A 17,008-nucleotide genomic window follows, 5' to 3' on the forward strand; every position below is an offset into this window, starting at 1 on the left:
AAGGGATGTCCCTTATTTTTTAATCTCTGTACAACAAGGTCGGGAATTGCTGAATGCTGCAAAAAGCAGCAAGAAATACCCCTGGTGAATGTAGGTGAGTACTGCTTATTAATAATGATGACAATAATAATAATGGTAATAGTAATAATGGGAGGAGGGCTGGGGTGGGAGTGCTAAGAAAACAGTCCCCTTTTTTTAAAATACAATGTTGGCAACCCGAAATAACAGGCAAAGCAGTTCAGAGACCCTGCCCCATCATGCTCTCTCTGACAGATTTAATTCAGGCCACATGCTGCTCTTTACAGCTATGGAAACAGCATTGCTATGTTAACAGAGAAACAGTCCCATTAAGATCTATGTACTGAGAGCCTGACTCTCCAAACCTTACACACATTGAGTAGTGCTTATGGGCCAGAATAGATTGTAACTCTCCATTCTACCTGGACCGAGGGATGGCACGGAGCTGCTTCATGCCAGCTACAGTGCAGAGAATGAATTGTAGAGTCACAATTCTTCCTCTGTTTGTGTGCAGCAGTTTATATCACCCTCTTACACAGTGCTGTGTCCCATCTGCCCCACCCCATTTGCTCAAAGGGAGACCTTTCATCCAAGTAGGTTCTACTGTCCCTCTCTCTCTCTCTGTCCCAGGGCCTGAGTTACAATCGTAGCAGGGCCAAGGAAGAGACTAAAGGGGGGCCCTATTCCCTGCATAGCCAAGCAAGGGCTATGCCAATCTAGCCTGCTGTTAGTAGCGCCAGTGAATTCATTGGGACGACGCACATGAATAAGGGCTGCAGAACCAAGCCTCACAGGAGGCCCTGCACATTGGAATCTTCCCCGTACTTTTTAAAACCAGAGTTTGTACATGAAGTTGCCAGTGAACAAGGTCACTGTTGGGGTGATGGGATCACTAACAGATTTTCATTGTTTACTTTGGCACCAGTATAAATTCTGCATAAGCCAGACTCCAATGATATCATTCCCTTTGTCTGCTGATTGGAAACAGCTCACTCCCTTCTAGTCCAGAAACAGAGGAGCATGGGTGGGAAGGAGACATGGGCGGGTTCAACTCAGATCTGCTTGTCATGATAAAGCAACAGACATTCCAGGCCTGTATTTTTCTGCCTTCTTTTAGAAGCAGCCCTGATAAAACTCAGAACTGTAATATGGATGAAGGATTTCTGACTGTGTAATGTGAACCAGGCCCAGGATGATGTGGTGATTTTAGAGCCTCATTCTTCACGGACAGTTTTGCATTCCCAAATATGTGCAGAGACTGTCCCTCCCGGGAACAGGCTGCATTCAGTGCCCGAACCACTAGATCTGTTCTGCATAAGAGCACTGCCAGGCCCACCAAAAACAGAGGGCACAATTCAGCTCTCACTTCCACCTATTTGACACAAGTGCAACTCCACTGAGTTCAGCCCTGTCTATCCTGATTTACACCAGTGGAACTGCAAGGAGAAGCAGAGCCCTTAGATCTCTCCCCTTCCCAAATCTTGTATATGATGATTAATATTTGGTTCATAAACCTAGCCTTAGCAAAATTTCCTGTGTCAAAATAAACATGTAGAGGGGGAGTACTTGTGGCACCTTAGAGACTAACAAATTTATTTGAGCATAAGCTTTTGTGAGCTACAGCTCACTTCATCGGATGAGAGGGAAAACAAACCTGGATAGCAAACTAACCTTGTTTAGGAGGCAATTGACTCTGGGTCAGTCTGCAATGCATTATAAACCTGGGTCTCTGGGACCCGGGCCTGTGGACTCAGGTTCCCAAGCCCGTGCTTGAGTGTCCAACACGGCACTGTAAACCTGGGCTTACAATTGCGGGACCTGGGTCACATAGCCATGCCAATGCTTCCATACTGCACTTCGCAGACCTTTTGACTTGGGACTGTGGGTTGGGCTGCATTCACACTGCAAAATGACAAGGTTTGGATCTGAGGCACAATGGGACTTGGGCTGACCCACCCCCCCAGCAGGGTTCTAGAACCCGGGTTCTGAGTGTTTGCTGACACGACTCAAATAGATGTGTGTCTGGACAGGAGTGAGCCTTGGGCTCAAAACTGTAAATGGGGCATTGTCATTGAGTGACTGTTTCCAGAGGGGTCCCACAGGGATCACTTCTTGGCCCTATGCTAACAATGTAAGCGGGGGAATAGTCCTGCTATTGTGAGGAACTTTCCTGGTTTCTGCACTACCCCGGTGAAGTGGGCTAGCAAAAGGATCTGAGTCCTCGCTCCCACTTTCTTTATCCAGTGGCCTTCCTGCCCTTGAGGACTCCCCTTCCACTCTCCTGTCTGGCAGAGTCCTCGTAACCCCAACAAGGCTGGGCCCAGGATTCCTGGGGGGCTCGACCCACAGCCCTGCTGTGGTCACCTAGGACAGGGGCTAGGGTGTCCCCACTCCGGGGTAGTCTCTCTGCACTGGGCACTTCTCTGACCCATTGATCATTACATACATGTTAAAGTTATTTAATCAACAATTCATTTTAAAAAGAATAAGGAATACTGGGAAAGGTTAAAGGGAACACATCAACCCGCTCTGTGGCAGGGAACATCACAAACAGCGTCTCTGGAATGTCAGGGCAGTTCACAGTCTGCTCCTTGTAAGTCCCAGGCCTCCTGCTCAGGCCCTGGCTGTGCTGTAGGGATGCTGTGGGTTGGACACTTGCTCTGGTGGGGCCACACGCTCTCAGGCTCTAAGGGGTAGGACCCTTCTTCCCAGTGTCGCCCCCGCCCTGTCGGGGTTACGATCCAAGCCTGGCCTGCAGAGCCCCTTGGCTGAGGCGTCTCCCTGTGCTGGGCCCGCTGCCCAGGGTCCCCCTCGCTCTCCCCAGCTGCTCACCACACCCAGCTCCAGACTGCTCCAGCCCCAGCTCCACCGCTCTGTCTCTGCACTGCTGCTGCTCTGCCTCCAGCTCCCTGGGCTGCTTCTTTGGTCCCTCTGGCTCTGGTTGCTGCAGCTCTGCTCCCCGGACAGGTCTGCTCTGCAGGCTGCTTCTCTGACTCTGCTCCCAGCACTGACCTGCTTCCTGGGCTGCTTTTCTGGCCCCTCTGGCTCTGGTTGCTGCAGCTCTGCTCCCAGGGCAAGTCTGCTCTCCCTGGGCTGTGCCTCTGGCTTTGGGGCTGCAGCTCTGCTCCCAGCACAGGGTCTGCTCTCTCTGGGCTGCTTTTCTGGTCCCTCTGGATCTGTCCCAGCTCTGCCCCCCAGCTCAGCTAGGGCCCCTGCTTTCTCCTTAGCTCGGCCCCCCTCTGTCTGACCCAGGCAAGTCCAGCTCACACGGAGGACGGGACCTCCCTGGCCTCCTGACTCCCTGATTAGCCTGCCCGCCCGTCATTCAGGCTGACCTGGAGCATTGGCCTCTCCCCATTGTTCCTGGGGACTATCAGTCTCAGGGTCCTGGTTTCCCATAGCCCCTTCCCCTTTTTGTACTGGGAGCTAGCCAACCAAAACACCCCCACTGACTGTTAGTAAGGGGGCAACAGTCCCCTTAGATTAACATTTTTATTAATGACTTGGAAGAAAACATGAAATTGTCCGTGATAAAGATGGCAGGCAACACACAAATTGTGGGAGCGATAAATAACGAAGAAGACAGGGCACTGATTCAGTGTGATGTGGATTGCTCGGGAAACTGGACACAATCAAACAATATGCATTTTAGTATGGCTAAATGTAAATGTAAACATCCGGGAACAAAGAACATAGGCCTTACTTACAGGATGGGGGACTCTATTCTGGGAAGCAGGGACTAAAAGGAGATTTGGGGGGTCGTGGTGGATAATCAGCTGAGTAGGAGTTCCCAGTGTGACACTGTGGCCAAAAGAGCTAATGAACTCAAGGGATGCATATACAAGGGAATCGTGAGTAAGAGCAGAGAGATTATTTTACTCTATATTTGGCCCTGCTGGAATCACGTGTCCAGTCCTGGTGCCCACAATTCAAGAAGGATGTGGATAAATTGGAGCGGGTTTCAGAGAGGAGCCACAGAAGGATCAAAGAATTAGAAAACATGCATTATAATGATGGACTCAAAGCTCAACCTATTTAGTTTAATAAAAAGAAGGTTCAAGGGTGACTTGAGTACAGTCTGTAAATGGGTGGGCAAACTTTTTGGCCTGAGGGCCACATCGGGGTTCTGAAACTGTATGGAGGGCCGGGTAGGGAAGGCTGTGCCTCCCCAAACAGCCTGGCCCCTACCCCCATCCACCCCCTCCCACTTCCTGCCCCCTGACTGCCCCCCTCAAAACTCCCGACCCATCCAACCCCCCCTGCTCCCTGTCCCCCAACTGCCCCGACCCCTGTCTACACCCCCGACCCCTGACAGGCCCCCCGGAACTCCCACGCCTATCCAACCACCCCTGTTCCCCGTCCCCTGACCACCCCCCCAGGACTCCCTGCCCCTTATCCAACCCTCCCGCTCCCCGCCCCCTTACCATGCCACTCAGAGCACCAGGACTGGCAGCTGTGCCGCCCGGCTGGAGCCAGCCATGCCGCAGTGCAGTCTAGAGCACCAGGGCAGGCCGGTGGCTCTCGCAGCTGCACTGCTCAACAGGAGCTCGCAGCCCCGCCGCCCTGAGTGCTGGTGGCAAGGTGAGCTGAGGGTGAGGGGGGACAGCATGGAAGGGGCTAGGATCCCCTGCCAGGAGCTCAAGGGCCGGGCAGGATGGTCCCACTGGCCAGATATGGCCCACGGGCCATAGTTTGCCAACCTCTGGTCTATAAGGGAACAAATATTTAATAATGGGCTCTTCAATCTAGCAGAGAAAGGCATAACATGGTTCTATGGTTGGAAGTTGAAGCCAGACAAATTCAGCATGGAAATAAAGCATACATTTTTAACAGTGAGAGTAATCAACCATTGGAACAATTTACCAAGGGTTGTGGTGGATTCTCCATCACTGACAATTTCTAAACCAAGACTGGATGTTTTTCTAGAAGATCTGCTCTAGGAATTATTTCAGGGAAGTTCTCTGGTCTGTGTTATACAGGAGCTCAGATTGGCTGATCACAATGATCCCCTCTGGCCTTGGAGTCTATGAAAACCAGCACGAGAGCCCAGGCTGAGCATGCAGTGTAGACACACCCTAAGAAGCCAGGTATTATGTTTTCTGGAGATAATGAAAGCCCTTACATACTTGTGGCTGAGTTGGTAGTGTTTCATTTACTCCCTCCCATGTAAGAAATAGGGGAAAGAGAAGGGAATCAAAAGAGAATCAAGAAGAAATACTACGTAGTATGTTAATTGCACTTCGGAAGGTTATAATGGCTTCCACTGCCAAACCACCTAAGGTTAAGACATTCTGGCATGTCCTATGGAGGAATTAGCAATGCCATATGTATAGTTGTCCATCTGGATCACAGGAGTTTGATTCCGTACTTGCCAGCTAGGCAGCAGCTGCACGATTCGCGGAAGGGAAATCACGCACAGCCACCACACAGCCAAAGGAACACGTAGTCCCACTGGGACTAATTATCATCCCCAATAAGCTAATGCTTGAATCCAAACCACTATGCTCACTTCTCCTACCTCAAAGCGATGAGTCATTTTGAGATTCTCTACCATTTTGAGAAATGGTACGGCTGGAAATAGACAGACCACAGATGACTCAGCAACTTACCCCTTAGCCAGATAGCTGGGAAAGCTTTTGCATGTTCTTTAGCTCTCTCTAGCTCTGTTTCTCTCAGGTTGGCCCCTTGCCTTGGTAGTGGCTGAACTTCGGAGGTGTTCGTTTGCAGGAGAGCCATCCGCTGACAAAAACCGCAGGCATAGAAAAAGTCCAGCTTCTATTGCTATGAGTGATGTTACAAAACCCTGTAGTCCCCGAAGGATTAGCAACTATGATGGTGGCCCTGGCCATTCACTCTCCTCTGGGATTTTCTCATTTCCGTTACGCTTGAGACTGCAGTGGAGCTTTGTTTCTGACTGACAGCCAGTGAGAAGGACGAGGCTCAGACCCAGCCGTGGAATGTTACACACATGCTAAAAAGAAAATCAAGACCATCTTGTGCTTTTACTGTACACGGGAGTGGAGAGGCCTGTACGTAACTTGGGGAAGTCATTGGGGCTACTCTTATGAGGAAGGTGAGCAGGACCTGGCCCATGGCTTGGAAAAGACTTCTCCTGGGGGGGTTTTAGGGTTGTCAATCGATTAAAATAATTAATCATGATTAATCGCGCAATTTAAAAAATTAATTGAGGTTAATCGCACTGTTAAACAATAATAGCATACCATTTATTTAAATATTTTTGGATGTTTTCTACATTTTCAAATATATTGATTTCAATTATAACACAGAATACAAAAGTGTACAGTGCTCACTTTATATTTATTTTTTATTAAAAGTATTTGCACTATAAAAAAATAAAAGAAATAGTATCTTTCAATTCACCTAATTCAAGTACTGTAGTGCAACCTCTTTATCATGAAAGTTGAACTTACAAATGTAGAATTATGTACAAAAATAACTGCATTCAAAAATAAAACAATGTAAAACTTTAGAGCCTGCAAGTCCACTCAGTCCTACTTCTTGTTCAGCCAATTGCTCAGACAAACAAGTGTGTTTACATTTGCAGGAGATAATGCTGCCCGCTTCTTGTTTACAATGTCACCTGAAAGTGAGAACAGGCATTCTCGTGGCACTGTGGTAGCCAGCATCACAAGTTATTTACGTGCCAGATGCGCTAAAGATTCATATGTCCTTTCAGACTTCAACCACCATTTCAGGGGACATGCATCCATTCTTATGATGGGTTTTGCTCAATAACAATCCAAAGTAGAGTGGACTGACGCATGTTCATTTTCATTTTCTTGGTCAAATACCACCAGCAGAAAGTTGATTTTCTTTTTTGGTGGTTCAGATTCTGTAGTTTCTGCATCGGAATATTGCTCTTTTAAGACTTCTGAAAGCATGCTCCACACCTCATCCCTCTCAGATTTTGGAAGGCATTTCAGATTCTTAAACCTTGGGTCGAGTACTGTAGCTATCTTTAGAAATCTCACATTGGTACCTTCTTTGTGTTTTGTCAAATCTGCGTCGAAAGTGTTCTTAAAATGAACATGTGCTGGGTCATCATCCGAGACTGCAAAACTTGAAATATATGGCAGAATGTGGGTAAAACAGACCAGGGGAAATACAATTCACCCCCAAGGAGTTCAGTCACGAAATTTAATTAACACATTTTTTAACGAGTGCCATCAGCATGGAAGCATGTCCTCTGGAATGGTGGCTGAAACATGAAGGGGCATATGAATGTTTAGCATATCTGGCACATAAATATCTTGCAATGGTGGCTACAAAAGTGTCATGCAAATGCCTGTTCTCACTTTCAGGTGACATTGTAAATAAGAAGAGGGCAGTATTATCTCCTGTAAATGTAAACAAACTTGTTTGTCTTCACGATTGGCTGAACAAGAAGGAGGACTGAATGGACTCGTAGGTTCTGAAGTTTTACATTGTTTTGTTTTTGTGTGCAGTTATGTAACAAAAAAAATCTACACTTGTAAATTGCACTTTCACGATAAAGAGATTGCACTACAGGACTTGTATGAGGTGAATTGAAAAATACTATTTCTTTTGTTTATCATTTTTACAGTGCAAATATTTGTAATCAAAAATAATATTCACTGATTTCAGTTACAACACAGAATACAATATATAAGAAAATGTCGAAAAACATCCAAAATATTTAATAAATTTCAATTGGTATTCTATTGTTTAACAGTGCTATTAAAATTGCGATTAATCATGATTAATTTTTTTGAGTTAATCACGCGAGTTAACTGCGATTAATTGACAGCCCTAATTTTTTTCCATTTGCAATAACAATGCACCAAATGCTAATCCAGGTCTTCCAGTTACCTCCTCATTTTGCATTAGCAAAAGGAGCGGGAGTACCATCACCTGGAACGAGGACTGTCATTTCAACACAGTAGAAACTATAGCCCTGCTTGAAACAAATCCTTGCGACATACTGAGAAGTTGAATGGTCTAATATTTCCAGTCCACACAGGGAACAAGAAAGAAGACAACAAGCTACACGTACAAGTGTCTGAAACGATCCTTTAATAAAAGACATTCAGTCTGCACTGTGGGATAGACCAAGGAGAGTGTGAAATGCTTGGGATTACAATAAGGGCATGTCCAGGATATCTGTTTTTGATCAATGTTTTGTTTCAGAACATTTGGAAATATTTCTTAGCACAAACACTCTGCAAAACAATTGACATTTATTTTCTGGTTTAACAAGCAAATAACTTTAGATGGATACGTTTTAAAACAGGGTTTCTCAACTTTTTTCTTTCTGAGGCCCTTCCCTTCCCTCCCCCCCCCAACATATTATAAAATCTCCATGGCCCAGCTGTGCCACAACAACTGTTTTTCTGCATATAAAAGCCAGAGACAGCCTTAGGGAGTAGCAAGCAGGGCAACTGCCCCCCGGGCCCCACGCCACAGGGGGCCTCGTGAAGCTAAGTTGCTCAGGCTTTGGCTTTAGCCCCGGATGGCGGGACTTGGGGCCCTGGGCTTCGACCCCATGTGGTGGGGCTTCAGCTTTCTGCCCTTGGCCTCAGCAGGTCTAATGCTGGGCGGCCCCCCTGAAACCTGCTCACGGCCCCCCAGTCCCGGACCACTGGTTGAGAACCACTGTTTTAAAAGACTTATTAGGGTTTGGTTGCATGAAGATTCTTAACATAGTTTATAGCGGAGTACTGTAGGGAGAGCTTAGATGCTAGGAATTAAGTTCTTCTATGAATATTCAGGCCTTACAAGAGTAAAAGGTATTATTTCTACGGAGCAAAATTACTTAAATGTTTAATTTTCATCCAACTGGTGCTTGAAATCAAGTGGGTGTTTTCTATTCTTGATTCTCTTTCCTGACCATAAGGGGAAATTTTGGGTGAACAATGTCAAAGGAACATACTAAATCAAGGACAATTTGTTAAAGCTGGACAATTCTTGGGAGCCAGTTTCTGCTGAAGCTCTAGGAACTATTTAAATTACAAGAAAAACAACCAATCAAAAACAAAACAAACCTACGCTTTCTCATGAGACAATAAAGACTTGCTCCATGATAATTCCACATGCAAAACGGTACCACATGGGCAGTTTATTAGACTTAGGTGTATTTACTTTGTTGAAAGTTTATATAGCATTGAACGTGCAGTATACATAACGGCCCAGATTCTGGTCTCACTCTGCACCAGGTGTAAGGATAAGGATATCCTTATCAATAAGGATAAGTGCAGGGTCCTGCACTTAGGACGGAAGAACCCAATGCACAGCTACAGACTAGGGACCGAATGGCTAGGCAGCAGTTCTGCGGAAAAGGACCTAGGGGTGACAGTGGACGAGAAGCTGGATATGAGTCAGCAGTGTGCCCTTGTTGCCAAGAAGGCCAATGGCATTTTGGGATGTATAAGTAGGGGCATAGCGAGCAGATCGAGGGACGTGATCGTTCCCCTCTATTCGACATTGGTGAGGCCTCATCTGGAGTACTGTGTCCAGTTTTGGGCCCCACACTTCAAGAAGGATGTGGATAAATTGGAGAGAGTCCAGCGAAGGGCAACAAAAATGATTAGGGGTCTGGAACACATGACTTATGAGGAGAGGCTGAGGGAGCTGGGATTGTTTAGCCTGCAGAAGAGAAGAATGAGGGGGGATTTGATAGCTGCTTTCAACAACCTGAAAGGGAGTTCCAAAGAGGATGGCTCTAGACTGTTCTCAATTGTAGCAGATGACAGAACGAGGAGCAATGGTCTCAAGTTGCAGTGGGGGAGGTTTAGATTGGATATTAGGAAAAACTTTTTCACTAAGAGGGCGGTGAAACACTGGAATGCGTTACCTAGGGAGGTGGTAGAATCTCCTTCCTTAGAGGTTTTTAAGGTCAGGCTTGACAAAGCCCTGGCTGGGATGATTTAACTGGGAATTGGTCCTGCTTTGAGCAGGGGGTTGGACTAGATGACCTTCTGGGGTCCCTTCCAACCCTGATATTCTATGATTCTATGATTAACTCCCCTGACTGTGATGCAGTAACTTCGGATTGGTATTGGTGTAAGTGAGCTCAGAATCAGGCCTAAAGTATTCAGAGTAGAGGTTGTTAGGTATAACATCAATTAGGTCAGTTTTAATAGGGCTCAAGCGCGGAGCATTGCACCCAGTTGTATTCCTATAAGCAGCCCAGAAGGCATGCACAGTTCAAAACCCGTATACATCGTATCTTCAGATACTTGGAAGAGTCCAGTGTCACTCATATGATCGTCGTCAAAATTCACAAACGCAATGTCCCTTCTGTAGTGAATTTTACTCATTTTCCTTATGCAGCGTGTAAATGCATATTTGACTGCAGTGCTGAAGGCTTCCCAGCTATAAACTTGTTCAAAATGCATGTCAATTTTGGGATAATCCTACAAATTAAAACAACAAGCATTATGTAATCTAAGAGCTATCAGCCAGCTATGAGAAGTATAGCTGTATAAGAAGTATATAGCCAATATGCAAGACACATGCTGACTAGTATTTCATATTTATTTTACTGTAGCAACCAGAGGCCCCAGTCAAGATTAGGGCCGCATTGTGCTAGATGATACATCAAACACAGACAAAGATATAGTCTCTGCCCTGAAGAGTTTACCATTTCAGAGAGCCAGATCCTGGGCCCCCATTCCATCTAAGGCAATGCAAACCACCTGGAAAGTTGGGGTTCTCTTGCTGTAGGGGAACTCTCGGTGATGTGAAGCTGGCATAGTTGGCTCCACATACCTGTTCCTCTTGGTTTAAGAAGCATGGTAGAAGCAGATTGGGGCAAAAGGGGATCCAGGGAAGGTGGGACCAGAGCACAGCATGAAATTGTCTCTAACTTGCGCTTGAGGCTGGTTTGAGTCACTTAGAACCATCTTTGCCTGCCCCTTGCCAGCTGAGGATTTAGACCTAAGGACAGAGTGACATGAAGAGATGGGCAGCAAGTCTTAGGCATGAAGTCCAAGACATTGGTTTGGGTTACCGCAGATAGTGGGCAGTAAACATGTGGTTGACTGTATTCTGAATATTTACATCTGTTGTATGCGCATAGTGTGTTTTTTCTTGTAGGTTTCCTTCCTCCACCCAAATATGCAGAGTGGTGCATTAAAAGTGCAAGTGTTTCTTATCTTGTCTTCTTTCCCCCCCACACTTCCCCAAAGCAACCAAACAGCCAAAGTATCTCTTCACAGGCCAGCTGCTGACCAGGGTTTGGGCTTTTCAGATCTTTCGAGCTGGAGTAGATTTCACACAAGGACACCTGTGGGAAGAGCATGTGCTACGTTGGCTGTTTCCCCAATCAGGCTATTTTATTCATGCCAGAAAAACCAGTCGCCTTTGATATCTAGGATAAAGCCTAGGACTTAGTTTCATAGGACACTCAGCACTAACGTGGGCATCCCCCAATCTCTTCACCCGTAGGCTACAAATTCTGTTCCATAGGAGGAATACAAACTGAGCCTGAGGAAAACAACTGCGGGGTTAAGTGACTAAGGCACTTCTGAAAATGGCATTTAGAAGCCATCATAACTTAAGTGCTTTCAAACGTTTTACCCGGCACCTTGGCATGAAAATAACTGGAGTGGGAGTGGGAGGCCGGCACATTTTGAGATTTCAGATGCCAAGACAAATATTCATACGAAAAAAATATCTGAAAAGGCCCAATTCACCATTGTTAGACACTGATTTTACCCAATCAATGTAGCTGAAGACATTTTTTTAATTCTAGTCCTCTCCTTGATAGAAAACCACAGTTAAGCATCTGTGACCCAGGAACCTCTTAGTGCCAACTGGCAGGGGGCACAGTGTGGGTCCGTAGGGGTTACCGCCATCTCTGGCATCTGACATGTGCATTCCAGTTCACCAAAGAGTGTCATGTGAAGTCTCAAATAAAAGCTAGTGTCACCCTGGTTCTTAGTATTGTTGCGAAAGGCCGGCATGAATGTTGTGTAAAGACTTATGTACATACACTGAAAATTATGAGGCCTGTGTTTAGGGACTGGTCACCTGCAAAGGGGAAATCAAGTTTCATGTCAGAAAAGAAATGTTTATCTAGCTGGCCATTTACATGTCAATTAAGTATCTACAGCACAGATGAGACTACTTCCTGCTAAGGGCAGGTGGTGGTGAGGTGCCTTACAAGAACCTTCACAGTATCCCCACAAATTATCTGTGAGGTAACGTACGCAGCGCAATTAGACTTACTTGCATGGCCTCTTTTCCATCTATCAAGGTTAGATCTTTCAGCAGCCACATACAATCGATTTTGTACTGGATGCTTGTCTTCTCCTCCACAGTGATCACATAGGTGATTTTCACATCTTTTTCTCCGGTAACTTGGACAGGAAATAATAACAAATAAAGTTAAATGCAGAACAAAGAAAAGTACAAGTATTTCATTTAGTGAACGTGGGGAATCTGGATTTTTAGGTGATTTCCCCATTCAACTGGAGGGATGCATTGCCTGCATAGTGGTTAATGCAATGTGTCTACACCCACTATAGTCAAGCCAGAGTTTAACAAACCAAGTATTTGAACTTGCTTTCCATTACTGGCATGGAGGGAAAGGGGGGGTTCTTCTTCTGCCGAGACACTGTAAGATACTGTAAGAGGATGCCTTTCTGGGGTAGAGATAGTCCACATGGCATCAGCATCTATCATGCACAGGAGTTGGCTGTTCAAACACAGTGAGAAAGCTTCCTCGTGGACGCAATAACAGCTCCTGTGCAATCTGAAAGCATTTTTACAAAGCTCCCCAGAGTGCATTATGCACACCCTCTGGCCTTCTATGTATGCAGCCTGACAGACACTTGCCCAGCCCAGGGTCAGTGTGGAGTCACACCACCCCATGTTAAGTGTCAGGAAGGATTGGGCTTCCTTCCAGAGCACCTAGACTCTCAAGAAGTGGCGTAGCGTGCACATTCCCTTGGAAGATGCAGCATGTACCCTCTGACTAGCCAGTTCTGGCATGGAGTAGGAAAGAGGGGCAGACAATGCCCCCCACCCCACCCCCTGCGCCTCTTCCTTTGAGTTGCCTAGTAGCCTGGGGTTTCAAGGACGGAGCGGTCCCTATGCTCAGCTGAGTGCAAGGACTACAGTGTGCCTGGCTTCTGCATGAGGTCACCTGAGCAATAGTCAGCCACAGTCCTGCCCTGTAGGAAACACTTCACCACTGAAATACAGCCACATCTGGGGCAGGAGGAGGCAACCCTGTGGGAACCGGAGCACAGCCGGCTAAAGGTGAAGGTAACTCCTGCTGTTACAAAGAGTGCCATGGGAACACTGAATTACATCCAGAAAGGACAAGACTTAGGTCTTTTAAAGTCCCAGCTACTTCCTTCCCAACAAAGGTAATGGAACTCAGTCGAACAATACTACTGACTGTGGCTTCCAGTACCAGCCTTTTGGTGTTCAACCATATCTCTTCTTCCTGTCCCCCAGCTTCTCATATGCTGGGCTATTGATAGTGCTAGAAAATAAGTTCAGCTAAGTGACCAAGTGCACATTGTGTGAAGTGAAGGTTGAGAGGAGTAAGGCAGTCCAGTCCCCAAAAGACTGACACTATCCACAGTTCTAGTGGATTTTAAGAAATTAAACACATTCAATTAATGCTGCCTGGTATTAACAAAAACAATAACCCTGCCATAAATTGCTGATGACAACTGCTGTTGGAAATATCAAGCTTATTAAACACTCACAAGATCATAACCTGCTATATAGTTATGTTAATGCAAACCATGCCAGGCCTATTTGTACATGCTTGAGATGTGTGGGTATGAATATGGAGCTTGATCCACCTCCCTTCCGTGGTGTCACTTCCATCATTGTCAACAGGAGAGGGACAGGACCTGGAAGTATGCAGCAAGAATGACACTCTTCTAAGTGTGGACAACTGTGGCTAACTCACATAATTGGGCTCTTTCTAATGAATAGCTGAGCACTGTACGTGGATAGAGATAAATATTGTGTACATCACTATAACATCTGTCAATGTGATGGGGCTGTCAGGCTCACAGGAAGATCACACTGAATGACAGAGGAAAAAATGCTATTCAGTTATATCACTGAAACCAATCCCTCCCTGGGACAGGCATAGTTCATAAATGCCTTTGTAGAGCTAGGTAAGAGGCTGCCTTAGAGGGAACTGTCTTGCTGGTTTGCTTTTCTCAGACCCTTTAGTGTAATTTTGCTTTTTGCATTTTCATGCATGTTTTTTATATCATCTTGCAGAACGTATTGCTGTTTTATATTGATAAAGTAAAAACATTTACTTGTGGGGTGGAGATATTCTGCAGCCTTGTAGGGAAAAAAAAACCCTCTTTGTTCAAAGTACACAGGCTATAATAAACTGGAAAATAATTTTATATCATGCTATATTTGCAATATGTCACTAGTGCTCACAACAGACAAGTGTGTCTTGTATTTTATTAGCATGGATTGGGATTCAGCAACTAGTAATTGGTAATATTAGCCCCATTAGAAATAGGCTATGCCTCAAATTTATACATCTTGAAAACAATATTGTGTGATCATTCATGTACATTACATATCAGTGTGTTTTATTAATTATGAATATAAAATAGTGAGGAAAGAACATCTTTAAGGTGAAATTATTGCTTTAATTTCACCGTTTAAGTATCCAAAAAACCCATCCCCGTCGCCTTCAAATACTGCATTTTTCAATTAAAGTCAAAACGTGTCTGACATTGAAGATAGTTGGGAGCTTTAAGTAAATGCACATAAGATTTAATTGAATTCGGTTCTGTGTTACTAGGCTTTTGAGTCACGTTCCCCCTTCACCCCCATTATCTTCTAGCAAATATTGACTCTCTTCGGGTTGATGAATACACGAGATATGGTTTTTAACACCAACTTTTTCCCTTACCTTCTCAGGGTGGTGTATGTTTGCCTGGAACATTACCAGTAGTGATGTTATTGAAAACCCTGAAAATAATTAGTTATGTTTGAAAAGACCAGGGAGCAGAATGGTTGATGCAGAGAGCTCGGATATTGTCACTCTAAAATGACTTTGAACAGTGGATAGGGAATTAATTTTAAATGCGTTTTTCTTAATAAAAGACCACTTTCATAAGAATTGCCATCAGAGTCTTCTTATTATGAAGAATCTATCCGCAGCAATACGGAGAGTCAAAGGTTATTTGCCAGCATAAACATGATGCTTTTCATATTCACTCCAGAATTAAAATATATTCTCACAGAGGTGACGCAAGTAATTGGAATTGTGTGGCTCAGATCCCAAATATTCTCCATGAAATGTCACCAGGTTGGTGATATCAATTCCATTGCAAAATTATATCATTATTAACCATTTACAGAACACTGCAAATCTCCATAGTGCTTCTACACTAAGAGACACAAAATAGAGAATACTATCATTTCCATCTAAATGTGCAGTCAATTTCAAAGGAAAATGCCATCTATTAAAAAGCAGTTAAGTGTCAAATGTATTAATTTAATATTGTTCACAGATTCTTGTCAAATGTTCTTTACATTTCTAGACAAACTTGGCTCTAAAAAAATCCCCCTCTTGTTTAAAACTGATGTACTAATGTCCCCAAATTACAATTATGGTAAATTGAAAATGTAAAAAAACAAAAACAAAACTCCCATTCAGATTACTATGAAGAAATAGCTTCTGCTATGTGTTACACCCTGTGAAATATAGAAGCATAAGCAGCGTGTTTATGAGACAGAATTCTATCAGGTTAAAACAATTGTGTGAAGTAATCACCATACCTGTAACGCACAGATAGGAACGCTCCTCTCCCTGCATAGTGGAAGGCATTGATAATTCCAAGACATGCAAAGGCTTCTCTCTTTTAGGTCTGAAAACAAAGTCCTGTAGGCTTATTTTTAGGCTTGCTGCCATAGTTAGTCTATCTTCTATAAAGCCAGGGAGCAGAATGGTGGACGCAATCTGACAAGCTATGCACACATCTCAGAGTTTACTGACACCCAGGTGTTTGAGACATTGTTTTGCAGAAAAGCCCAGACTCTCCAGACCTAATAGATCAATACTTTACAAATCAGATTAGCTATAAGAGAATACTGTACATGGTATAATGAAGGACCATGCCCTGTGAGTTCAAACACTTTCATACACACTCACTCCACTTCTTTCTCTGCAGGAGAGGCTAAAGGCTAGGTGAGAGTATCCATTATGTATTATAGGCATTTACCTGGAAAAACAGGATCAAGTGAACAGTAGTCAGTTTGGTGTGTGAATTACTCAATTGCCTATCCCAGTCCTCTTGGTTGAGATGGTGTGACTTGCAGCTTTTGACTAGAGTTCTGATCTGTTCTGTTGGAGCCTATATACATACCATGGTGATGGTCGTTCTAGAAATCTATAGCTACAATAGATAGATTCTTCTCCCACACCCTGAAATTCAAAAGAGTTAAAATCTTAGGTTTTAGCCCATCTCTGTTTCATCCAAATGTTTGTGGGTTTGCTATATGCTGCACACATTGTTCTAAAACAAAGCACATCATTTCTTGTGTTTTTGTTGTGCTTAGAGATTTTACCAACATAGCTACAGCTCATCAGTGGAGTTTTCTGAAGAAACAGCCAGAAACCATAAGAATTCTTAGCAACGCTTCTGGACAAGAGCCGTGAAAGATTACAGAAAAACGACCAAGTTGTAGTCAAGAGTACTGTGGAAAGGACACCGCAGATTAAAGGGGATTGCCCTCAGGGTCAGCTAAACTGGGGTTCAGTTCCTGACTGCCACTGGACTCACTATGTGAGCTTGGACAAATCACATAGCCACACTATGCCCCAGTTTCCATCTATAAAATTGGGACAACACTTTCCCAGCTTTGAGAAACACTCAAACAATCTGAGAAATACACTCAGATTTTCGAATGCAGAGTGTAGTGTATTGCATTTATTACCACAGGCTTTGTGAAAGTGCTTGTGATTTCACATTACTTTGTAGGATAAAGCGATTTATTCACACATAAT

The 17,008-nt window shown here is 44.6% G+C and overlaps 1 protein-coding gene across 1 annotated transcript; it reads right to left on the minus strand.

Annotated features, from left to right (window-relative positions):
* Positions 1-9,533: 9,533 nt before the first annotated feature.
* On the minus strand, positions 9,534-16,561 carry LOC142072951 (exocyst complex component 1-like). The gene is made up of 3 exons (XM_075131303.1): positions 15,781-16,561; positions 12,229-12,359; positions 9,534-10,412 (listed from the first exon to the last, which is right to left on the minus strand). The coding sequence occupies exons 1-3, from the start codon at positions 15,911-15,913 to the stop codon at positions 10,143-10,145; spliced, it is 534 nt and encodes a 177-aa protein (XP_074987404.1). The 5' UTR covers positions 15,914-16,561; the 3' UTR covers positions 9,534-10,142.
* Positions 16,562-17,008: the final 447 nt, after the last annotated feature.

Source organism: Caretta caretta, chromosome 8 (genome assembly GCF_965140235.1).
Source record: "Caretta caretta isolate rCarCar2 chromosome 8, rCarCar1.hap1, whole genome shotgun sequence".
In the NCBI taxonomy this organism is placed as follows: Eukaryota; Metazoa; Chordata; order Testudines; family Cheloniidae; genus Caretta; species Caretta caretta.

Coding starts and splice junctions, on each gene's coding strand:
- LOC142072951 (XM_075131303.1), bottom strand. CDS start 15,913: ATGGCAGCAAGCCTAAAAATAAGCCTACAGGACTTTGTTTTCAGACCT. Junction 12,360..15,780: donor TTCCTATCTGTGCGTTACAG/GTATGGTGATTA, acceptor TTCCTGTCCAAG/TTACCGGAGAAAAAGATGTG. Junction 10,413..12,228: donor ATGGAAAAGAGGCCATGCAA/GTAAGTCTAATT, acceptor TTTAATTTGTAG/GATTATCCCAAAATTGACAT.